The 26,602-nt window shown below is 40.1% G+C and overlaps 1 protein-coding gene across 6 annotated transcripts in view; it reads right to left on the reverse strand.

Annotated features, from left to right (window-relative positions):
• The window catches only part of caskin1 (CASK interacting protein 1), a 97,913-nt gene that overhangs the window by 15,444 nt on the left and 55,867 nt on the right, over positions 1-26,602 (reverse strand). For 3 of the 6 annotated variants that reach the window (XM_084372047.1, XM_084372048.1, XM_084372046.1), the window contains exons 3-13: positions 18,769-18,866; positions 18,385-18,530; positions 15,334-15,429; positions 15,075-15,205; positions 12,970-13,078; positions 10,744-10,852; positions 9,633-9,727; positions 8,730-8,847; positions 5,035-5,280; positions 1,362-1,466; positions 431-549 (exon numbers count right to left, since the gene is read on the reverse strand). In XM_084372047.1, coding sequence (XP_084228173.1) covers positions 431-549; positions 1,362-1,466; positions 5,035-5,280; positions 8,730-8,847; positions 9,633-9,727; positions 10,744-10,852; positions 12,970-13,078; positions 15,075-15,205; positions 15,334-15,429; positions 18,385-18,530; positions 18,769-18,866 — 1,372 coding nt within the window. The remainder of the gene's footprint in view (positions 1-430; positions 550-1,361; positions 1,467-5,034; positions 5,281-8,729; positions 8,848-9,632; positions 9,728-10,743; positions 10,853-12,969; positions 13,079-15,074; positions 15,206-15,333; positions 15,430-18,384; positions 18,531-18,768; positions 18,867-26,602) is intronic. The other 3 variants (XM_084372050.1, XM_084372049.1, XM_084372051.1) reach the window with 3 other exon arrangements.

Raw genomic sequence — 26,602 nt, forward strand, 5'->3', positions numbered from 1 at the left:
ATTTCTTGCCAGAAATTTTATCCTTCATATATTTTGAACGGTATGCATGTACTGTATACATTTTTACATTTTTGCATGTTCAGCAGATCTGCTGTGGCTGACTTTCCGTGTTACACCACCAATTAATTGAAATTAATGATTTAATAGAGTACCAATTGAACTCCAAATTACATAGGTCTTAACAAGAAACTTCCTGGGAAATTATCAGGAAATTACCGACCTGTTAAATCAACACTGACATCTTTTTTCAGCAGCATGAAGCCTTCTAAACTCTCCATTTAATAGCAGATGCTTTTGATACGATTAATATGTACCGCTTCTAATAAATTAACTGACATAAAGCTGCAGCGCCTGTACACATGTTTGTTTGTCTAGCTTTTTTATAGAGTTTGTATGTGTGTGTGTGTGTGTGTGTGTGTGTGTGTCGTACCTTTACCCCCTCAGCCTGTGCATGGAGAATGTGTGCTGCACTGCCGGCGCTCTGACCGCTGCCTGACGACCTCACACTGGTCACACTGCCAGAACTGCCCACACTGCTGCGGTCTCCACCTGTAACACACACACACACACACACACACACACACACACATGCACGCACAAACACACACACACAAACACATGCATTCGCACATGCATGCAAACAATATGCGTAGATTTTGTGCATACAGATGCACACATGCAACAAACAGATGGATGCATACAGTCACGCCAACACACACGCACGCACACACACAGGCACACACACATTGAGTGGTTTAGCTGATATCCAAAGCAACGTGGTAACAGGTGTGACTCTCCATTGAAATGCACTGGGCAGCATGTGGTTGGATGGACAGGACAGACAGACAGACAGACAGACAGGGTGATGGACGACTCAGCGACAGACACTGTGGAGTAAACAAGACGTACCTTACGCTTTTATACACACACACACACACACACACACACCACACACATCTTTTCTCTCGCTTTTCCTCTCTCTCTTTCCTAGCTTGTCTTGTTCTCTCTCACATGAAAACATCTCCATACATCCGGTTGGAAAGACACACAGACTGTAGACCGATGCAGATGGCTGCAGTCCTACACATAAGGCCACTGAGGTCAGCTAAGCTTTAGATGGAGAGATAAGCAGGACATGGGGGACTGTCAGGAGCAGGTCAAAGAGTATCTGAAAGCCTTCACACAACATCATTTGTAGCTCAAAGAAACGCATGGATGGATGTATTCTATTCTCGGGGAAACTTGCAAGGCGGTGCAAGGCAGAAAAGCCTTTTGTTGAAAAGACGTCAGATACTGTTTGACCCCTGGTCAGAAGTTAAGGAGTCAGGGATTGAGGGCTCAGCGCAGCGCGGCTTCGTTACCTGCCACGGGCTTGCGCAGTACCCAGATCTCTTCGTTGGAGCCTCCATGGGGCCCGCTGGATGCGGTGGGAGAGCTGTGAGGGCTTGCCTCTGAGCCACGACAACCTTTAACACAGAACACCACTGTTAGCCGCTAACCGACCCTAAACTGGCCTCGGGAGCCTCTTTTCCCCTTTTGCTATCAAAAAATTAGCATTTAAAGATTTTTTTTTGTCAACGTTGGGGCAGCGGAACAAGCTAAAAATACAACATTGACAAATGATTACCTTACAAAGTTTGTAGTATGGCTAACCTGCTAGCAAACAGTTGCCTGTTCACACTTTGGTAGACAAGGATGCATCATTGGCATTAGTTTGAAGTTTTGTTTTCGTCCATATTCATTCTAGCTCTGTTTAGGTCATCTTGTGAGAAAAAAAAACACTTTAGCTAATAAATGCTCCGCTATGTTCACCAGCTAGTTGCTAACTTTGTCTGCTGTTTAGTGCTAGGTTCAGTTTAGGTCCTTATAGCCAAAACAGTTTGCTAAAAGAGGCTAAAAAGCTTCATACAAATAAGGAGAACTCGTGGGTTCATCACTACGAGCGACATTGCACAGAATGTTTTGATCCATTGTTAAAATAAAAATATTGATAGTGCAGCTTTAATGGCTCAAACCATGACTAGCTGTTGTATCTATACACTTGAATCAGATGTTCTAATAAGCAATTGTTTTATTAGAATGTAAAAGAAAATTTAAAAAATATTTTTACAGAATATTTAGTATATATGCAGTATTTAGTTTTTACAGTTACTTCAAGTTTTCGTTGCATATTATGTCAATCATCAAAAAGGTGGAGTGTTGGACACCCTGCTGATGCTACATACAGTATTCGTCCCTTACAAATACATTTGGCAGACTACCTCACTTCACTGAGGACTGACACTATGAATCAATTTGTGCAGATTGCAGGTTGTAATCTGCTTGATAGTTTTAGAAAAAGAAGGGTTAGGCGGGGTTAATTAAATAAATTCCAAACGTATCCGCGAAAAAAAGACAAAAATTACAGAGGGGCCAGTAGGAGAGCAGGGTGATGGGGTATTTTCTGAAGGATATAGAAGATTTACACTCACACACCTCATTTCCCTCACACACAGCACATGCTCACACACACGCATACACAGAAAAAATACAGCATATATATATATAGATATATGAAAACATGTATATACCCATAGTACATAAATAAATCCATAACATGTATATCTGTGTATATACACATATATGCCATAATGTACATACACATACATATATAATGTGTGTGATTATATATGTAAGCCTGGTCAGAATGAGGCTGCTGTAGTGCATTTGGAGAGTGTGATAAACCATTATAACCATCTTAATAAGGGTTTATAAATGGTTTATATGTGTAAGCCAACAGTGCTCCAGAGAAGCACACACATTAATCGGATCCATTTTCTTTTCATGTAATGTTGCAGCTCCTTCTTGTGGCCATTTTGCATCCCTCCAAGTGACCTCGAACAAAGAACTGAGCAGTGTGTTTTTAAAGGTTTTGATCGGCCTTTGATTTGACTTGAATCATTTCTGAGTTGCTGTTTTTCAACCAATGTGATCAAGGCTCGGGGAAAATGTACTGACCTGATGCTGTCGTAAGAAAGGCTTTACAATATCTCTACCTGGGTGCTGCATTTCCATTTTTGGACTTAGAGTGTGCCTAAAGTGATTTATTCTCCTGGAGGAAACAAAATGGTGTCCAGCGAAGGCACAGAGTAGAGATTTTACAGTTTAAAGTCAGTGAATACCTTACCTGCAAAACATCCCGGGTGACATTTTCTTACAATGTATTTGGGTCTCTTACATAACACTTGACATTCCTTAACTTGCAAATCTTTGCATGTACTGTAATATATAATTTAATGTATTTTTGATACCATGTGTCCAAGAATCCAAGGACGGCTGTACAAAGGCCAAACACTTCAAAATCAATTTGCATTATTCCAGATAAACTCACTCACTGGATTTTTTAGCTGGACAGAAAATATCACCCGTTAATGTCAGAAAAGCTTATCTCTAAGCAACATGTGCAGCTAAAGCTTTCATCATCATCAAATCATTGGGGTTAATACTGGGTTATATATTACGCTCAATTTCGCTAAAGTATTCCCACCCTTCATCACCACCACACACTCTAACACACACACACACTGAGGGTATAAGTGCAAGGCGGGTAAAAGTGGTGTTAAAATGATCAGACGTGATACTCAGGACGAGGACAGAACAGAAAAACACAGTTGGACACACAGTCTGGTCAGGAGGGACTTTTTTTTATGATGTCTGTGTGTTCAAGGAAACTAGGAGGGTTGTCTTGGTGGTCGGGACAGTAATATACAAGGGGAGGAGGAAAGAACAAAGAGGGAAATAAACGAAGGATCAAAAATAAGAACTACAAAAAACAAGGAGGCAAGACAGTTAACTGAAACACAAAAACTCGGGTGAACGCAGGTCTTTTGTAAGATGGAGCGCTTTCCTCCCACCTGATATCTGTTCTTCCTTTCTAGCAACGCAATGTGCAAAAGCAACCACGTCCTAAAAAACCCACAACACTGCAGTAGCATTAGCGCTTCTTCAACTGTTAGATCATTGACAGAAATGCCTAAGCAGTGACCAGACCCAGCTGAGAGCGGCATGGCTTTGCATTATTCAAATATAAACACGTCTTATTACAGAGCAAGCAACGCAGTGCTTTAGGTGTTTTTGCAGTTGACTTTGGCCCTGTCGAGCCTCATTGGTTAGCTGATTAATATGAGACTGGCAGTAGCATTAATTAGCCCTGAAATGAGGCAACTGACATGATCTTGGTTTTCATGGGTCAAAAAAAGGCCAAATTATAGTTCAACCTAATTACAACCTGTAAAGCAGGCGATTTGACTTCGGACGCCGCCACTAACAGATTAAACTACTTCATAGGAATGAGACAGAATATAAATACAGGGAATGTCAGCTGCATTAAAAAGCAGACCATAAACAGTATCAGAGTTGTGGTTTGATCATATGAAAATCTTAAGGATTACAATTGTAATAGCCCCTTTACACTTAGCCACTTAATCATGACCAGATACTGTAGCTACTTGATATATAAAAATTGCATTTGGAGTGTACCTCTCAAATGAAAGTGGAAATGGGGCCTTTTAAAACAAACATTTATTCAAAGAGACCTTTGTGTGGGGCATATTTTTGGTCATTTCCTTAATATTTTACATATATTTCCTTCATATTTTAAGTGCAATGACCATATTCTTCTCTTTTTTTAAATCTTTCATTGTATTTATCTTTGCATTTGGCGCTGGACTCCTGTCCAGATACTGACTCTCAGTAATGGAGATGACAACAGCAAAAACAGAAAGAAAAAGAAAAATACAAAATAAAAAGTTATACAGTATGAGCAACACAATTACATAAAATTACACAAATAATGACCCATAACAGAAAACTTCAATGGATGCCTTCTTAGAACAACATCTAAATCACTAATTGGAATCTTACATGACCAATCAGGAATAGTTTTTATACTGGTAATTAAAGAGACAACAGAGGAAAGCATCTTTTGAAGTTTTAATAATAATAATAATAATAATAATAATAATAATAATAATATAATGAAAAGGGGGCGTGTACCTGGGGCAGTGGGTGTGTCTCCCTGTGGGGTTGTCACGGGCGACTTGTTATAGCCAAAGGAAGTGAAAAGTGGAAGCAGTGGCTGATGGGAATGTGGTGGAGGCGGAGGCGGTGGAGGCAGGATATGGATCTGATGGAACGTGGTGTCGTTGCCGTTGACTACCGCGTTGGCAGGGGCAACCGTCGCCGGAGGAACCAGCGGTATCTTTTGAAACTGTTGAGTGCAAATGACTGTGCTGGCCAAACCTAGATAACACCCACCGTGACGACACACCGACACACACACAACCAGCCAACAGTGAGCCACCGCCACGTGACAAACAAACGACAAAACAGAGAATTACATGTAAGAAAGAGGGGGAAAAAAAGAAAATTAAAAACAAAGGCTGAAGTTACAAAATTAAAGAAGTCAAAGGTGGTGAAGGACACGGCTAACGTTAAAGGGAAAAAGAGAATGAAAGGACAAACAAATGTGAGTGTGTTAAAATGAAATATACAGAGAGGCGGATAGTAAAGTGATGGATGGTGAAAGTATAAATGGTCCCAGGGACTCAGTTCTAAAATTTGCTGTCCAAATAAGCTTTTTGGCTAAGAGCAGAAATATTGCAATTTTATATGTCCTCTGTATGGACATGCTAGCATTTTTGCCTTATCAAACTGCTACTTAAAAGTTAAACAGGTGGATGTATCGCATTTGACAAAACTGGTCATAACATCAATTTGTATAGCTAAGAAATACATACTATATTCTATTCTATCTGACAATAAACGGCACAACAAAAATTGATGCAAGTCTACCATCCATACCCCCCCAACACAACCCATTGCAGAGTGAAATGGTTGCTGCACTAGCTAGCTTCAGTGGCGTCCAGCTGCTCTTTGTGACGTCAGCCTTTTAATGTGAACAATATGGAACATTCCCTTCCATTTTTCATGCTGCTGTAGTTTTCCTCTGTGCTGTACAGCAACATTCACTCAATTAGAAATGTGTTTATAGTTGCAACAAGATATGACACTTTAAATTTGTAAATAAAGCCCGCAAGCTAGCTTAGACAATTAACTGGTGTCCAACACAACACTCGCAGTGTATTGAACATTTATCCATTGCAACCTTTTGAACATGGCGGTGGACTTAGGCTGTCAGTGCTCTGCAAACTCTCTTGCTGTCGCCGTACTGCCACAATGCCTACCTGAAAGCTAGCTAACACCACTGCTGCCACCGCTGTATTATTGTCACCCCCCACTCCCTGCTGCTTCCTTGTATGGAGAGACATGTTCATCGCCCAGATGTTGTTTAACTAAATACTTGTATTCTGATGCATTCTGCATCATAACATTCCAAATGCTTCACTACAAAATAGTTAGCTTGCTAGCCTTGATAGCTAATGAACTGGATAACTGCCTTTGGACAACTATCATTACTATTCTATGTGCCTGGTCACTGACCTGATACAGTACAGTACCATCTGTAGCGTCTGTAACAAGTAGAGTTAGCTGGTTGACTGTGATGACTGCTGCAACATTAAGGTCAATTCAATTAATTGTCAAGTGTAGGGAAGAACATTTAGTTCATATCTCTGTCTAGTTGATGTCCTAATTGGCCATTTATGTTGTTTGAATAGAAGTGTAATGTAGCGTCCCTGTTAGAGGAAAACGAAGGCTCAAATGAGAGGCAGGGAACATGTAGAATAGACTCACTGGGGAGGAATGGTGGGAAAAAATAATAATTAAAAATTGATGATAGAACAGTTGAGTCAATGAAACCTCTTGATAAAACAGCTGCTGTAGCCCGAGTATGATTGTGGCTGTGCAAGCTGAGTGGGGGGTGCTCCAGCTGTTTTGTACCGTATCCACAGCTGCTCTATATCATTTACTGTAAAGACAGTTTCAGCAATGGTATGTTCGTTGACTTGGAGCAGTTCCCATAGTGGTAAATGGACCATACAATATATACAAGTGATCAAATAAGAATGACCACAAAATGGAAGTACATGAGAGAGGAGAGATAATGAAAGACTGAGGCGAGTGAGTGTTCAGTGATCACAGGGGATGGAGGCAGACAGTAATACAGAGACACAGACTTGGATCAAGTAGACATAATACAACAGAGACAGACGGATGGACAAACAAAGATAACAGACCTACAGACAGACACCAATAGACAGCTAAAAACATCTGATCCTCTTTGTGACTGCGCGATGACACTTTGGGATGACGGGATGGATGTGAATGTACTCTCGATCTCACCAGTGAGGTAACAAACGCTCATTATGGTGATGTAAAATGAAGAAATGAGGTTAAATATGGGCGGTATTTGGGACATTGACACATTAGCTGGTCAACTAGCCTGTTAAGTCATGAAAACACAGAGATGACAACAAAATGATACTGGTTACATGACAAGCAATTTAATGAATAATTCCACATTACTTTACACTTTTTTGCTTTCTTGCCAAACATTTAGATGTGAAGAATGAAGCCATTCTCACTTTTGTACAGTAGATATGATGCTACCAACAGCTGCCAGTTAGCTTTGCTTAGCACAAACACTGGATTAAGTGGAAAAAACAAATAGCTAGCCTGGCTCCACAATGAGTGCTTTTTACCATAGGCTTCATTTTTTGTAAAAACGGGGCTTTAGGTTGTTTGTTGGCAGACTTTCTTACCTTTTGACAAAGCAGGCTAGCTGTTTCCCCCACTTTCTAGTCTCTGTGCTAGTTATGCTAACAGGCTGCTGCTGATTGCTTCATATTTACCGCACAAACATGATAGCAGTTCTCATCTAACTCTAGTCTAGTGTAGTTAAAATGTCATAGTTTACTCCATATACATCTGATACATAGCTTAAGTGACATATAAATACAAAATATACGGTATACATTGTAGCCTAGCGTCAAACGGTGTGGGGGGAAAAGTTTAAACTAAATTTGAGTTCACGAAATTTTTCTATACTTCAAGTCATACATTTACAGTATATCATATTTTATATTTATATTATTTATAGCTTGTTAGATTTATAGCTACACACCCTCATGTAAGTTGTTTCTAGTTTTTATGCTACGCTAACAAAATTGGCTTCTTGCGTTACAGCTTCACACAACAGTGGTCTCAATCTTCTCATCTAATTCTAGGCAAGAAAAAAAGTTTGAAGTCCTGTTAATCAACAGGTAATGCCAATCTCAACAAGGAGAAGTGAAACAGATTATCAGACAGGCACATGTGGATGATTGTGGTGTCCATATTCTCATTACTTAACAGGCACTTTCATCATCAGTATAGTTAACTTGGATTACAGCTGTAATGCAGTGGATGACAGCTGGGCTGAAGGGCTGACTCACAAAGGTCTTTTCTCCCACTGTGTGAGATGGAAGAGATGAAATTCTCTGATATGATTCTCACTCTATCTGCATTTATCTGGGGAAAGTTTAATAATGAGATGTTAAGGTTAAGTGCCTTCCTCCAGGGCTTATGAGAAAGGCAAAAACATTATTCACTCACTTAGCTTCACTTCACGTCTTCTTCATCGTCTTCTTTTTCTATCTTTCTCCAAGTTCTTCTTCTGTGTTTAGTCCAATTATGTGTAATAATATTCCCAGGACACCTGGCTGACACTCGACAACCAGCCAGCTTGGTCATGATTTTCATAGTAATTCCAACACACTCACAGACACACACACATAGGAGTGCACACACACCTGTGCGTTTGCTGATGACCTCCACCATAGTGGACGGGAAGTAGCCCACCCGGTCGTTTCCTGTTCGGTTGTCATGGATACAGCCTTTCCAGCGTCCATCAGGGTGCTGCTCCAAAACCTGGATTTACATACACATTGATTAAAAAACAAAATGAGAGCATTATGTTTTGGTACCGTGCATTTGTGTGACTTTTATGCTCCAAACTGGGTCTACTGGTTTATGATATTAAGAACTATTTTTAGCTTTTTAACGCTGAAAAGCTATAAATATGAAAAAAAAAAGCTTGAAACCGTATTTTTTTAAGTGAAACACTTAACAGAAATGCAAAACTGCATTTGGAGCCCTCTAAAGTTCTCTGTGTCAAACAGCAGAGAAGACAAATTGTTCATTCAGACCCTGAGGGAGAAAGCACAGGCACCGCTTGGCTTCCTTATTAGTGTAATAAGTACCCAAAGGCTGCATAAATGCTCATTAATATTCATGAGTGTTGGGCAGACTGCAATGTAGCAAGTGCAGACATGTTTCTGTAAAACATATTCGTAATAAATGAGGGATGCTGTAGCTACTCATTCTTGCATATTCATTAGTAATTCCATCAAATACGGAAGTATACTGACAACAAAAGATTTGGGAGAGCACAAATTCTTCGGACTGATTATGATTTAATTTGAACGCTATCTGTAGGTAATAAGGAATTAGAGAAAAGAACGAAAAACAGCCATCATTTTGTGTGGCAAATTTAGTTTTCATTCATTTGTGCTACAGTAACGACAGACAACAACAAATAACAAACTAAAAGAACAGTGAAAGCCACAGATCTCACTACAGTCAACAAGCAAATCTTGGCTAACATCCCTTTTTTAGCTTTGACGTCAGGAGTGATCTTTTCAGTTGTGTGTTACCGTAATGACGTCTCCTGCTTTGATGTTGAGGCTGGTCAGGTCGTAGTTGTTGCAGTAATCCTTCAGAGCCCGAACCTGAAGGGCTGCCGATGCATCTGACAGACAAAGAGAGCCAGTGAATCATACTGTACGTTACAATAAATGTACATTGTTCTACAATTTAATTATCCTGTCTGTGCTATATGCAATACAGTAGTTCCAGTAATTGGATACTCCAGACCAGAATACTACACAATGCCTTTTCAAATGTAACTTTCGCACTAAATTAATGTACAAATTTCATATATTCTGTGATGATAAAAGCATCTGTTGAAGCTTGCCATTTTGGGAAATACCCTCTTCTGTTTCTTCATGTGAGTTGGATGAGAAGATTGATAACATTCATGTCTATACAGTAAAAATAAAGCTCCTGCCAGCAGATATAGCTTAGCACAAAGTCCTAAAACGTCAAAACTATTCCTTGAAAGGGTCCATCTATTCATTCATTGATCCATCCATCAATCTATCAATCCATTGATCTATCCTTTGATTTCTCCATTGATCCGACCATCCATTCATTGATCCGACCATCCATTCATTGATCCATCCACTGAAGCATCCACCCATCCATCCATCCACTGAAGCATCCATCCATCCATCCATCCACTGAAGCATCCATCCATCCATCAATCCATCCATCCATCCATCCATCCATCCACTGAAGCATTCATCCATCCATCCATCCATTGATCCAACCAGCCATTTAATGAAGCTTTGGTCCATCCATTGACCGATTGATCCATCCATTCATTGATCCAACCATTGATCATTTGATTAATTTATCCATTAATTGATCTGACCATTTATCCATTGATCCAAATATCCTTCCAACCATTAATCCAACCGTCCGTCCATCCATCCATCCATTGAAGCATCCATCCATCCATCCATCCATCCATCCATTCATTGATCAATTAAGCCATCCATTCATTGATCCAACCATTGATCAGTTGACTCATTTATCCATTAATTGATCTGACCATTTATCCATCCATCCATCCATCCATCCATTGATCCATCCATTAATCCAACCATTCCCCCATTAATCTATGCATACATCCACCCATCCTACCCCTCAGCAGCTGTTTAATCTCTCTGCTGGCTTGTGTTGCGGTGAACTGGTAGACGATGTCCAGTGCAGTCTGGCTGTAGGTGTTTCTCACTGTGGCATTGATGCCACTCTGTAGAAGAGGGGGGAAAAAATGGATGTTAGTAAGATTACTTTTTAATTAAATGGTTGTTTTCTTTCATGTGGACATAAAGTGAGTTTCTTGTGCCAGGTTATACAATAAAAAACTTAAAAAAGTCTTATTTTTCAACTGACACAGCCAAAAGCTCAAGGACAATATCACATTCAGATCTGTTGAATCAAATGTGGGCCGAAGAACAAAGATGAATTCAGAGCAGAGACGCTTCAGGAGAAAGACATTTCACAGCCTTGGGTCTAAATGAAAAAGTTATTTTTTTCATGCTTTTTATTAAAACAGTCATTAAAACATATTACATCTGTTATTTTCCTAAACCCTGTAGCATTTTTAATATCACCGGCATCAAATATGTAATAACATAAGTTTTCATAACTGTGCCACCGATCTATCACAAGGGGATGTTTTGATTTTTCCAAACATGAATAGGCAACAGGCCTCAGATCCCACAGCATTTTAATATTTCCCATTGAACCCTTTCTTAGAATATATAATAAATAAATAATTCACTGATGTATTGTAACAGTCTTGTTGATACAATATGAGGAGTCAAAACAGTAGTAGCAGAGTAAAATCTTTCTCTGAAGATGTAAAGTCTTTTGACAGTCTTATTTTAACATGTATTTAAAGGCAGACAGTCTTTCAATGACATATGTACTGGGTTACATCTCATAGGCACAATGTAATCATAGAAAAAAATTTAGTATAAAGATACAGTATAAAGTAGTACTTTTTCCCCCAGTATTTTACATATTTTCATACCCTGGCAATCTATTTGGGGCAACTGGGATATTGCCTGTAAAATATGACAAAAGAGAACCTCTATTTATAATATTTTATTGATCCCTTTAAAATCTCTTACCAATATGAAGAGATTAATGGACAAACCCAGACAAAAATAGTCAGTCATTTTTTTACCCCAAAACATACCAGTTTTTTTTAATGCCATGAGAACCCCACTATGCAAGAACTTGAACTGATGGCCCAAGTCTGGTTTCCCCATTTTATTCCAATATTCCTTGATTTAAAAACAACTTGATTTTTAAAACAAAATGCAGTGCTTATTATTAGAGGATTAATACTGAAGCAATGTAGAATTTTACTGTTGTAGCTGGTTGAGGTGGAGCGAGCTTTGACTACATTTCTATACAGATAGATAGTTAAGCCCAGCGGGCCTCCTCCAAACAACTGCAAGTTGAATCTGACAGATCTTGAAATGATAAATGAGGTTACGAAAAATTTTAAAAAATACAATTCTTCTTTTTTTTTGAAGGCCTAAATTGAACAATCTGAGTTTACGGGAGACGCTTAAAGGAAAATGGTCTAACTGCTGACGACTCAGAGGCTTCTGAAACGACACACAGGACACATATTTGACACTGTTGTTGGCAACCGCTGGTTTAATCTTAATGCATTTTATCCGTTAGTACATATGTATTTCATACAATCATCATATGTTTTTAATATAATGTTAATATGAAAGGCATCTTATATCTAGAAAAAATATCTAGTGGAGTAAAAGGCAGAATGATTCCCTTAGCGGAGCTGAAGTACAAGTAGCTAGAATCCTTGGGTAAAGTGCTAGTACTTCAATATTGTGCCCAAAGGCTATATATGAGTAAATATACTTAATTACTTTCTGCCACTGTTGCATCTAAATACCCTTTGAGAGTGAAATGATAAATCAAAAATAACAAGGATAGTTTCCTCCTTTTTCTGGATAACCCTTGTGAACCACAGGGATTCCTTGAGATCATTTAGGATTTAGGATTTGCATCTTTGAAGAAATCTTTGTATGGAAACATCTTTCACAGTCCACAGTCATTTATTATAGAAAACAAGAGCCATTTGTCTCATTGCAATTTTGTAGAAGGGGAGAATGCCTCCTCTTTTTATATCACCTTGCAAGTGTCACTGTCACAGCTATGATTTAAAATCAGTGGACACAGTTGTTAAATACAAGTGAGGGTTTGTCCTTAAAGTGTTCAAACATTTTATGCTGGAAAGTCAGAATTAGATTGTAATGTCCTTTAAGGAAACCAAGCAAGGCCTGGTGACAACTCTGGAAAGCTTTTGAGTGAAGTTCCACTTACCTCCAGCAGGAGTCTCACTGCCTCGGTCTTTCCACACAGGGCAGCTTCATGCAGGGCAGTGCCAGCTTTGGTCTGTCTGTTGATGTCGATGCCTGCCTGGATCAACAGTCTGGCAGCCGCGGCAGAGGGAAGAAGGAAGGGAGAGTGAGCAAGGGAAGTGTAGTAAGAAGTGATGGAGCAAGGAGGGAGTGAAATTCAGAGGAAAATCAGTGTCAGGAATTGCAAAGGGGAGAGAAGCAAGAGGTGAGAGGGCGAGGAAGTGAAAAAGTGTCAGAAGAAAAACAAATGAACAAATCCAACGAAATGACTAAAATCCAACAATGTGTCAATCCGTTTCTCAACACTTTTTAACTTCTCTGCTCTGTGATTATCAGCCCCAAGCCTGTTTGTTCCTCCTGAGGATAGAAATCCTTCATTTTTACGCCTCAGTCATTTCCTAAAACAGCTGGGCAATATTGTTTTTAGCAGATGTTATTCAAACGGGTATAAATGGTTCATTTGTTGGGGGTTATTTTCACTGCAGGTTAATAGAAATTTGGTAATTTAGTGAGTAGTTTTTATCATAATGAAAAACATGTTCCTCTTCTGCAAAACTGATCTCGATGAGGACACTAATTAAATCAGTATAATTGTGTTACCGACTGAATCTAAAATTGATGACATTTCTTTTTGTGGCCGTCAGTATAAAACAATCATAAAATAATCAGCTTAGTAATGGCTTCTGGTCAACACGCTAATTATGAGCTACTATCGCACTCCTCCCATTGTCCAAAAACAGAAACAGAAAAATATGTAAATGAGAGTAACTGCATGCTGAGCAGACTCACTAACTCTGTAAAACTAAAGGTATACTGTATCACAGCCAAGTTTGCCAAAAGGAACTTAAGGGACTGTGAGCTTTAGAAAAATGATTCTGAACTTAGCATGCTAACATGCTAGACTAAAATGTTGACCATGGTAAACATCAGCATATTTACATGTTCATAGCATTTAACTAAAAGCCCAGCCTCACAGAGCTGTAGAGTCTTGTAGAATATTTTTTTGTAATTTAATCTTTGGCTACCATTTATTGTTGTTGTTGGTCTTTTAAATGGATTTGTTGACATTAAAGCAGCTACTCAATTCAGTTAAAAGTTCCTTGTTGTACATTTAAGTAGAGAATATCATCAGCCTTAGTGACAGGCTCAAGGTTCAAACATAAACTGTAGTTCATCGGGGAAAAAAGCTGCCTAACACACATTTAATTTCCCTCTAACTTCTCCTGAATAACAGTTTGCATGTGTTTATGTGAGTGTGCGTCTTCCACAGACTGTTGGCCATGCCCGATGAGCATCATTTATCCGTGGCACATCTAAAGAGGCATGCTCCGCTCTATCAGCTATGACTGGCTTTGTCCTCTTTCTCCCTCTTCATTTTTCTACCCCTCTCTCTTCTTGTCCTCTCCCAGGAGTTGCACTCCCATCTTTCAGTATCTCTCTCCTTCCCTTTCGTCTCTCTGTCTGTGTCTGCACCAACACACACACACACACACACACACACACAGTAATGACTTACTTAAAAGTGGTTGAGATTGATGAGAGGAAAAATAGAGTTTGTGGTGTGTGTTTATTTGCCGTGGCACACCATTCTGCTGGGATCTTTCATCCCGAAGCTTTGTGCCGAACGCTGGCATCACCGCGCCAATAAAAGTCACTTTGCCAAGATGCTCTTTTGCTTAAAACATAAACAAAAATTAGACTCACATCCCAGTGGAGATGAGAATATAATGATTTGACATTTAGCGTGACAGAGTGCCATGCAAATCTGTTGCATATTCAGTCTCCTGAATGTATTTAGGAGGAGTATCTGAGCGATGAATCAACTCTCACTGTATGACAACACAAATGTTCCATTCTTCCTTCAGTTAATTGGATCATATTGTTCCCCTGTTGTGTTATATGTCTATTTTCGCAGCAAGCTCAGGAGGAAATTTAAACCCACTGATTCATTAAAAGTGGTGTTTGTGCATGTGTGTGTGATAGAGAGAGCTAGAGAAAGAGAGAGAGAGAGAGAGAGAGGGATGAACCTCTGGATGGATGGGGATGTGAAAGCTTGTGTGTGTGTACCTGATGATGTCTATGTGTCCATTCTTGGCAGCCAGGTGGAGAGGAGACGTCCCGTTGGGGTCCGTGGTGTCTCCTTTTTTGGGCTCCAGCAGAGCAGCACACATGTTACTGGACAACAACAACTGGACCACCTGCACAGACACACACACACACACACACACACACACACAGAGCACAAGCAACACATTTGGTCATTTCTGTCGACTGCCTTCAGCTGCTGCGTTTTTTTAAATTAAAGACTAAAACTGTAGGTTCTTACCCCAACTCTGCCAAACTCACAGGCCAGGTCCAGAGGGGTTTTCCCTGCGTTATCCACAATACATGGGTTGGACTGGTGCTGCAGCAGCATCTCTGACTGGAGACAAACACACACCGACACATTAAAAAAATCTACTAATCGTTATTGAGGTGGGGCACACTCTGGAGAGGTTGGGAGGTTCTCTATCACTAACACATTAAGACAAACAACCACTAACACACACTCACTGTTGCCGTTGGCTCTAACCCCTCCCCCATGGATCAATTATCCAATCATAGTTCAGCAACTGCTTCTGGCACTGCAATATAGGGCCAGAGTTGTGACATCACATTCGCACTATCTTCTGTAAGTCAATGCAATCTCTCATTCATAATGTCGTTTGCCAGTCTTTCTGAAAAAATGAATGTCAATGTGTTCCTTGCAAGGCCAAAGAGCCTATTATTAAAGAGTAACTCCACCATTTTTAGCCTTAAAACTGTGTTTATAGGTCTTTGGGCGTACTACTGCCTATGTGAAAAAAGTAGTATCAAGTCTTTGGTGAAAGAGGTCCAGACTGTCACTCAGTGGCTAAGTTGCATTGTGGGTAATGTGGGCGCCATGTTTTGAAAAGCAGTCGACTGATCTAGCCCTTATTACACAAATGGTCAAAATTGATACAGCAGAATCAGAGATGTCACCTTTTATATTCCACATATTCTTCTTCCTTTCCAAAACAGTGTGACATCACTGGAGGCAATTTATCAGATTACATACAGCTTCCTCTTGAGCCACAAAAAAAATTAAATAATGTCACATATGCAGCATCACCTGCAGACAGCGCTTCCGACAAACTAATGGAACTAATGTCTACCTCAAGGACCCGTATTTTCAAAAATTGTAAAGGATTGCGATCGCAGGTAAACTGCATATGTGCCTTGTGAGAATGAAAAACTTGAGGCATACTTTGCGACGGTAGGCTAACTAATGGGGACGGGGAGCAGTAAACATCTAACCTGCATTTCTTTGGCCTGGTGATGAAACTAAAGCACCAGCCGAAAACATGCAAATGCTGCGCAGAAAAAGCCCAGCAATGACAAACAAAATTGCAGGGATAAAAACACATAATTATGCAATACAAACAAAAACAGACATACACATCACACAAAACACACATGTTTGCTCAGAAAACACGTCATACTCTGTTAAAAATCAAAAGCACTCCAGATGTCATCAGAAGGGCTGAGCAGACAGACACATTAGTAGGGGACACGTGTAGATATATGTAGATAGCTTTTAACGTGTTTGTACAATAATGTTAAATGTGTACCTTTGCTTAAAAAAAATCTCAGTATGGTAATGACTCAGAGAGGGATGGCAGCCAGTTGTTTACTTAGATAGGTTGAGTGTATATCTCTTACAAAAAGCTGAGTCTCGCCAGTGTTTGTCCCTAGATGAGTTTAGGAGAAGCGTCCCTCTAGGCAGCTTGCTCCTGTAAGATGACCTTGGAGAGAAGCTTGGTTTGAGTGCTAAAAGACTTAGAAGGATAAATTCCCCCCACCAGAGGAATTAGTTCATTGTGCTTTCAGTTTCCTAATGCAACTACTGAGAATAAGCTAAACTATATTCCCTCGCCTCAGATAAGAACACTGTCTCGCCGTCCTTGTTTTTAAAGCAAACGTCTCTCAAATCTTTTCTGTGCCTCTTCCTTTGGTCTTGCTGGATGTTAAATGATTCATTCTTTAATCTGCGGGTCTGTTTCACTGTTTGTAATTTTTTATTCATTTGCCCCTGCACACTGGGAGCAGCTGTGGATTAGTGGATTCGGCCCCCAGTTTGTTACCCTGTACAAATCATGGTTATTTAATCAAATAGAAGCAGTGGTTCTTCGGTTTCCGAGTCTGTGAATGCTGAGCGTTGCTCTCCTCTGGGGTATGTTAGCTGCTGTGGTGAGTCTGCTGTATTTCATTGTTGTTGCCTTGGCACGCCTGCAGCAGCACTGCAGTATTTCTTCGCTGGAAAAGCCTCCGAGATGGAATTTTCTTTAGCTCCTGTTTCATTTTGTTCTATCAAGACGTCACTTTCTGTTTTGTTTTGTTTCTCACTGAAAAAATGTTAACTATATATATGGTAGTGACCAGTGCACTCCAACGTGTTGCTTGTTATGTGTTGTTGATCCAGGAATAGAGTTTTTTTAGGTATAACATAAGTGATAAATGTAAAAGTAAAACTAAAGGTATATTGACTCAACATCTATGAATCCCACATCTCTCATTTGTTCAGCGACTAGTGTTGTGCTAATATTCCCTTCTCCCAGCAGGTATCCTCACTTGCCATAAACAATGGATGTAATAAATAACACTGATGATGTAGGCAGAGTAAGTGAAAACACCAGTATGGCTGGCCTTTGGGTGTGTGGGGGGCTTTAAGAATGGGGACATGGTCACCCTCCTGCATAGCCAGGTAGCTTCCTTGTTATGTTCGTAATGCAACCGTGCCAGGGCCAAAGAAGGTGTACGGTACAGAGCGCTCACACTAGTCCAACAAACTGGACTTTGCGGGTCAAACATGCTTGGGCATGGTGCGGATGCATTGTTAATCACTCATGTGATGCTACTCAACCAATCAAATCTGTATTATTAAGCATTGTGATGGGAGTCAGATACAGATACACACACACACAGAGTCGTGACGAGGGACAACAGTTGGAGACAATAGACAGAGAAAACAAAACACTGATCAAGAATGGACTCTTCCATGTTCATTCTTCCCACAGGCAGTTCAAAATCAGTATGACTCATATCTGAGACCCTGGTGATTATTAAAAGCAGTGTAGCGTCCCTCCTGTTATAATGTAACGCCTTCTGCTTTTTAGTCATTTTATCCACTTTGAATTACAAACTCTGTTTTGGAAGTGCTGTATAAATAAAGTTATTATCATTAAGTAAAAAATGATGCTTAGTTCTGCATTACGATAGATGGCTCTGTCATATGAATCACATGTAGCTGGTCAACAAACAACCTGCCTGATCCTACACTTTGAGCTCTGCTCTCGGAAGAACTGGTTTCACTCACCACGTCGTAGTGGCCATGCTGCGCTGCCAGGTGGAGAGGTATCTGTCCTTCATCTGATTGGCCGTTGACAGATGAGCCAGATTTCAGCAGCATCTTCATCGGCTCCGCCTTCCCCTGCCAGGCTGCGTAGTGCAGCGGCCGCATACCTGCACACACACAAACAAACACATACACAGGATGAACATGGCTATCAACCGCTGAGATATATGATAGTATTGATCGGTGAGTGTACAGCGTTACTGTGTGTGGAAAGCTCACATTTCCTTTTGCTATTTCTGTACGTACGCATGTTTTCTCCGTTTACGTGTGTGTGTGTGTGTGTGTGTGTGTGTGTGTGTGTGTGTGTGTGTGTGTGTGTCTTTATTTGTACACATTCTCCCCCACCTTTCTGGTCTCTGATGTCGACAGCAGCCTGTGACTCCAGCAGCAGAGTGATGAGCTCCAGGTTCCCATTGAGTGCCGCATGATGCAGCGGAGAAAACCTATAGTACACAGTACACACACACACACACACACACACACACACACAAAATCATGGTTATTTGTGAATTACACATATTTTCAAGCTTATTACCTCGCCCTTTATTTCTTATGTTTGATGAATGACAGACGCTTCCAGTTTTGCTGCTTTTAAGGTATTTAGACCAAACACTCATGTAAAAACTAGACTGCACACACACAAACACACACAGGTCAGTCGTAATGGAAGAGCTTAGCATGACAAATAGATTTAATAGCAGAGGATTAACATCTGAGATGGGATGGTGGGAGATGAAAAAATATGCACGGGGGGAAAGGTATTACATTATGGAAAGGATACAGTGTGTGTATGTGTGTGTGTGGGTGAGGCCAGAGGGTGTATGCCGGGTGGATGAGATTGACGTCAGCCTTGATGGATATGCATGAGAAGGGGACAAAGACAGGCAAACATAAATGTGCACACGCACACAAAAAAAATCTCTTTCTCTGTCTCCCTGACACGCACCTTCTACTGTATCTCCCTCACTTATATCAACAGTGACATGTGTCTCCTGACAACACTGACACAGCCAGCTTCATGAGGGTTCTGACCTTGGAGTGACAACCATCATAAAAAGGTGGCGAGTTTGTCCACATAAACAGTCAAAAGTGCAATAAATGAGGTTATCAGCGTCTGCTCCAGGCCAATGTCATGACAGAGGAGGCTATTGAAGAGATAAAAACTGACACCATGTTTGTTTGATCAAAAATGAAGCTCATTAGAGAAAACTGAGCACCCTGACCAGGAACCTCTGCCTCTATGGACTTACCACGAATACTTTGTGCACATGCATGCATCCAACTGGGATAAGATCAGGTGAAGATAAGAAGGAAAACCAAGACATTTTCTCTCTCTGCAACCTTCAAGTGTAACGCTTCAAACAAGGCCACAGTTTGCACATGTGAAATCAATACCATATTTCATAGGCCACATTGCCAAGGTAGCCAAATTAGCTGAGCATATCAGAAAAACAACCCAGGTGGTTTTCATCAAGGAGCTCACGCTCACAGATCTATACTGTTCAATCTGAACTCCATCTAATCTAAATGAGTGGAGCCTGAAACGGAGCTGACACCTCCCCCTGCTCCTCCATCTTTCTCCATAACAACCCATCTCATATGGATGTATAGGTTTCACATAAAGTGTATTGCGTAATTCATCCTGCAAACTGAAATGTAAAATGCAAATACAGACTGTGAGGCTGAGCTGGGACGGGATTAAGAATGGCTGCGAACCAGTACATAAACACAGAAAATTAACCTTACTAACTGAGCGTTACTTTCAAAGTCAAGTTGCATCATTTCATCAGCTGATTACATTAGTTTGTGGGGTTCAGGTTCATGACAATTAAAAGATAGCACCTGCAGATTTTCCCTTCTGCCTAGAAACTGGTCCATGGTGGTATCAGTATACATGGAGGCTGATGTTAGCAAAGTCCTACTCCTCATTTAATTTGGAGAAGCTTACACCAGAGGTTAGCCCCTGGTGAACTAGTGAAGAGCTATGTTTGCACAGAATTGTTTTTCCTCATTAGTACTAGGACTAACACTGCAATAAAGAGCAATGCTCCGTGTCTTCTACATGGATCACCAGCTGGTGGGAATGCTAACTTTAAGCTTTATCCTCCATCCATTTGCAATAAATCATATATGTAGCCTTCAATCACATGTTTTAGGACTACTTTGCAAAATTCTCATTTTAAAACAACTTTTTGCTGACGCATACATAAGCTGGACAGAGACAATGTTTGTAACCAAACTAGCAGCTGGGCAGCTAATTTTACAGCAGCTGCACTGGATAAAATCTGCTGGCGACAGGTGTCAGTTCAACTAGCAGAATCACACTGAAGAGAATTGAGAAGATTTTGTCTGCCTTTCAAAAATGATGAACAATTTTGACCGGTCAATCTGTCACCATTACTGCAAACTACACATGTGGTGTGAGAGAAGAGTGCGGACAAAGAAACAGTAGCTAACAGTCAACTGGACTGTCATCAAATTGAAGGGATGGATGTATATTTTTGGTGGCAAGCTTTAGTGAGAACGCTCATACCAGAAGATAGCACTGAATAAAACAGTCCCACTCACTGTGTGTGTGTTTGAGTGAGTGTGGAGCAGCATATTAAAGAGCGCTGCTCTCCCACAGTGACCTGCTCTAGTTTATTCACTAAAGATCACCCATCACTTCTCCATCACTCTTTTGTGCTACTTTCCTTTGTTTTCAATATTATCTTATTTCCCTCTTTTCTATCACCCACTACCCATTTACCCTGTTATGTTCCCTAAATGCTTTTCTCCATCTTTTCTTTATTTACTTTCTAAAATGTTCACAATGATCACTGCTGCTAATCATACATGAATACATACTAATTCATTTTTTATATTTCTGCATTTATTTGTGTTTTGTTTCTCTGTATTTTGTTATTGCTGCATTTTCTTGTATTGATATACTTTTATACCTGTCGTGTCATGTAGCTTTTGTCAACTACAGCTGTTGAACAGAACATAAGTACAGTATTTATATAAATACTTAGTGTTTTTCACAGCTGAAAACAGGTCACACTGTTAACCTGTTAAGAACTAGCCTCTATTTTGTGTCTCTGCTCCATAATTAACAGAGCGTATCTCTGCAACTACAAGGTCTATTTAAATAATCAAGGCATCATAATAAAGGGAACACTTGAAATATTTGTTCAGATGTATAAGTATAAGTATATATGTCACTGGATCCGAGTAAATTAAGTTGGCACACAGCATAAATAAACAACTCTTATGCTAATAAATTGAATCAGAACTAAACCAGAGAGGTTTTAGTACAGAGAGTGGAATATCCAAATGTGCCATTTTGGCACATTCTGGCACATTCTGGCACCCTCTGTGCCATTTAAAATTTCTCAGGTACCAAACCACATATTTAACTTATATGTTATCATAGATGCTCAAAAAATAGCCCAATTGGACTTTGTTCGGGCTTAACAGGTTAAGGGACGGTGACGTTTCAGCACCTGTTGAGGTGACAGTGTTCTGATCATTGATCAACAACACTTGTGACACCCTGGCTCAGTGTTGTTAACTACGTCAGGCACTTCTCACTTCTCCATCGAGCTTGTTGTCAGTTTTTTCCTTTTCAGTTTAATAATGTGATTTGGTGTGTGTGTGCCTCATACTCTGAGCACAGTCACTTATCTTATACCACTATGTTTTAAACTATGCATCCATTTCATAATTATAAAGCTCACTTGTTAAAGGCAATACATTAAACCAATGATCCCAAACTGGTCAAGTCCACAGGGTATACCCTTAGACATCAGATCAATGGTATATTTCCATCCATCCATTCTACCCGTCTGTGGACCTCCATGCTGTGAGGAAACTGAGCTATCCACTGAGCTGTTGTCCAAGTTTGTTTGAATAAATGAAAACACATATAACTGCATGAAGTGCACCAAATTAATTTCGGCTCATCTGTAGTGGCTAAAGATAACATTGTTTGAATACTTAAAATTTAATATAATTTCATGTTTATTGACAGTACTTAAAAATAAAATGGCTGTTCTGTAAATGCACTACATTTCATTAAGTTTTTGACAAAGCTCACCCACTCAGATCGGACCTGCAGTGTACTGTTGCACACTAATTGGAAGCACTGCCTTTAAGGCTATAGTCAGGGAACAAAAGTCCCCTGTGCAGTGAACGCCACAGATTACATAAAAGACTGTCACAAGATTGGCTGCAGTCTCGCTCTACAAGCTACAGAGTGATACAGTATTTCTGGTTATTCTCAGGTACGTTTATAGTAAATCCTTCCACATATAAATATGCACATTACTACATGTCTGCTTGTCTCTGTATATACTGCAATGTTAAGCAGACTGAGTTTACTTGTCATTAAAAAAATTAAATAAATAGTCAATAGTACAATTATTGTAACATTTTAGTAGAAATAAAAAACATCATATTACTTAATACACAGTAAAATAGGCCATGTGGGTGAAATCCTATGGAAGCCCGGTATTTATGTACAAGCCTAAAAGGGCACTATAAAATTCAAATTCAGAATTTTAATATTTACAGTATTAATTAGGTAATTATACAAACTTTACTTTTAAAACTTTTTTCCCATAACAGAATAGAAAAGCTGTTCTCAGAGGAAAAAAAGGTCCCAGAACACTGTTTGAAGCTAGAAAGGTGGCAGGGTCCGCCACATATAAACAAAGTAAAACAGTATGAGATTGTGTTGTCCTTTAAGGTCAGTTTGTTTATTCAGTTTTTTTTCAGTCATGAAAACAAAGAGAGTTTGTTTACTTAATCTGCTCAGCCAATGAAGATCTTTCTCCTCTGATTAAAGTGTCTTCCCCAGAACTAAATGGTACACCTTTAACCGGAAACCTTACAACTAAATATTTAGTGGTGATGTCAGCACTGTCGGACCTTCCTGCAGCCATAACTTGACAACAAACAGCGAGCAGACAGAGGAGCGATCTCACTGCGCATGTGTCATCACCCACTTCTGCATCTCAGCAACAACTGCGTCTTCTTCCCCTCGCTTCCTCCTTCAGGGTTAAGCAGGGATATCGTTACACAATGCTCCACAAGGCTAAGTAAAACAGCCCTCTGTGTGTGTGTGTGTGTGTGTGTGTGTGTGTGTGTGTGTGTGTGTGTGCAGCCCCGCAGAGTGTGTCATGGGGCTGCATGTATGGGTAAGGAGGAGGGGGAGGGAAGCCCTTGCTTTTGCCAAGTAGTAAAACCTGCTATGCAATATTTATACCCCACTTCTCCTTCATAAATCCGCCTCTCTCTTCCTCTCTCCATCCATCTTCCTCCACATCTCTCTCCTGCTCTCCTCTCCTCCCACTTTCAGCCTTTAACAATCTCAACTACTTCCCTCCACAGCTCCGTCCTCGGGGGGGATTTCGTCTTTCATCATTTTTTCAGCTGAACACCTACTTAGCATTGTCCATCTTGCGGAGCAAAGCTGAGTCAATCATGGTACAGTCTTTCATGTAGTCTGTGGTCGTCAGCCTGAGTCATTGCACCAAACTATAAGCTTAACGCACATGCAGCTTTATATTTATTGTGCAAACCTAAGACTGGTATTCTGATAGCTCCTGTTCAAGTATTCCTTTAAAACACAAATAGCTAGCTGTGCATATACGCAACTACAAGTCAGAGCTGCAACTTGATAGTCGATTAATCAGTTTTTTGTCATTTTTTAAAGAAAAAATAATTTAAATTCTCTGATTCGAGCTTCTTAAATGTGAATATTTTCTGCAGTAGCACCACGTCAAAAATAATAAGTGTTATTTGGTTTGTCTAAACCTTTGCTATGGATTAGTTAGACCGGCTATGGTTGCTAGGCTCACAATAGCCATGGTAGCTAAAGCGAGCTCTAATATTAGCTCTGAGGACGTCATCGACAGAGATATAGCTATGAAATAACTGTCATGTGAAAAGCATCACGTGTAAACATTCCATTATTTAAGGTGCTTCTGTATGTTGTAAAGACAGAAGAAAATATGCAAGAACACAAGCACATCCCCCTCCAGGGGCCGGCATATGCCGCTGAACCACTAATGGCACGCCATCAACCACCTCTAGATCTCGCTTCTCATGTTCTGTGACAATAAACTGAATATCTTTGGGTTGTGGACAAAGCAAAGACATTTAAGGACGTCGTCTTTGGCTTAAGTAATCCATTAATCAGGAAAATGATCAGTAGCTGCAGCCTGATATATGACACCAAAGCACATTATCACATTGCTAGGGGAATATATATCTGACTAGCTTGATCACACCCTCCCCCATTTTAACACACACACACACACTCTTTTCATGATGTTTCGTTGCTGCACAAGGAAGGAAGGAAGCTTATACATCATGTTGTCCTGTGTCTCTGTTCTTTGCTAACCAGACCATCTCTCTCCCTGCCTGTGGTGTGTGTGTCCTCAGGTTTTATCTGGCCATAAAACACACTCTGTCATTAATTCCGCAGATTTCCAGATCTTTTCAGAAGGAGTTGATGTCTTTCTGTTCAGAGATTATATCTCTGGCTGTGCCCCGGAGGTGCGTTAACGCAGACAGGAATTCATCCAGCCTATGCTTAACAAGGACGACAATCTATTCTAGTAAAATGTTCTCTCACGTCTAAGACCTTGTGGCTATACTGTCAAAAAGCTACTTTGAAAGTGTTAAGATGACTCACTTAACTTATCTCATAGTCATATTTACCTTGAAGGCAGCAATCACTTATCATAGAGGCTTTTCTATCCATGAATGGATGTTTTGATGGCGTCATCATTCCCCCTTTAGCTTCACAAGGCAGAGAATCACTGAGCACAGACACCAACCAACCAGCGACATTAATTTTTTCTTCTAGTTTCTGAAATGTTTCCTCTTCTTTCTGCATTTTGATGGAAAACGTGGTGAAGGGACAATCAGGACGACTGAGAAAGATCCTGATGGGTTGGAACCACTTTGAGCTGACTGACTGAAAGGTGCTCTCAAACCAATCACAATGTTTGTTTAAAATAACTTCCGGGGAGAAAACCCCTGCGTCACATGGCTTACATACAGTACAATTTAACTTCTTTCTTTTTTTTTAAAGAAATGCTTCTTTAGTGATTTCATATCTCATTAAAGGGATAGTTGGGGTCTTTTGATGTGGGGTTGGATGAGGTACTTATCCCATCAATGTATTGCCTGCAGTAGATGACTGTCAGATTGGTCGGACCATGGTGTTGGACTCTGAACTTACAGTTAGGTCTGAAAATGACAACAGAAATATACAAGCTTGCTGATTTCACATGTCTCCACAGTGCAAATTAACTGCCACTTGTCTAGCCGTGCAGTAAGTGACTTGCACAGCCAGAGATATCATAGTACACCTCTACATATACATAAACACGCTTACATACAGTAAATATATTGTATAATTGTAGTGCTCTCAGGTCTCGAGAGGGATCTCCTTGTCAGGGTTCACAAAGAAGTAAATGCTTTGCTGTTGTCCCATCGGCAGTCCGCTGTGAGACTGTCTACGTCCCCATGTGACAAACCTTCTTCTTCTTCTGTCTCTCTCCTACATGTCGCTCCATCACTGCTCTCCACTTTGCTCCAAGTCTGCTTTCTAATTATCTTACTATCCTGAAAATACTGACTAGTTTTTGTTGGTTTTTAATGACAGTGCAACACCGGCTGATTGACACCACTTACGAAACACTATCAACACACACGTAGACACACACACACACACACACACACAGCAGATGAGCAAAATCTGTAGTGAAAGATCCCAATTAGGACCTCTTTTCTTACAGAGTGAGTTCATTAGGAGTCTCCAAGCAAATGCCAAGAAGAGTAAATGAATCTAAAATGAATATGCTTGTGCAGACTCATTAGCCATGTGTGCTCATTATGAAATTAAATTCAACTTGATCCATGCATTTCTATCATAAACTTTATTTATGGCTTATTTGTTCAGCAGAAAGGCAGACACAGCCGTGTTTGCATCAGCCAATATGGAGGGTTGGGGGTGTGGGGGTGGGGGGGCAAAGAGGCAATAACAGTAAACACACTAATTAGATTACACTGTTCAGTTTCACTTAGAGTGGCAAAGCAGCGCTGTGAGGATTACTTTTGATCTTTATCTTTACAGAAACCACTTTATTCAGAGCAGTTTGCGGTCTTTTGGCTCAGTTTAAAC

Source organism: Pagrus pagrus, assembly GCF_965226575.1.
Source record: "Pagrus pagrus genome assembly, chromosome: 13".
In the NCBI taxonomy this organism is placed as follows: Eukaryota; Metazoa; Chordata; class Actinopteri; order Spariformes; family Sparidae; genus Pagrus; species Pagrus pagrus.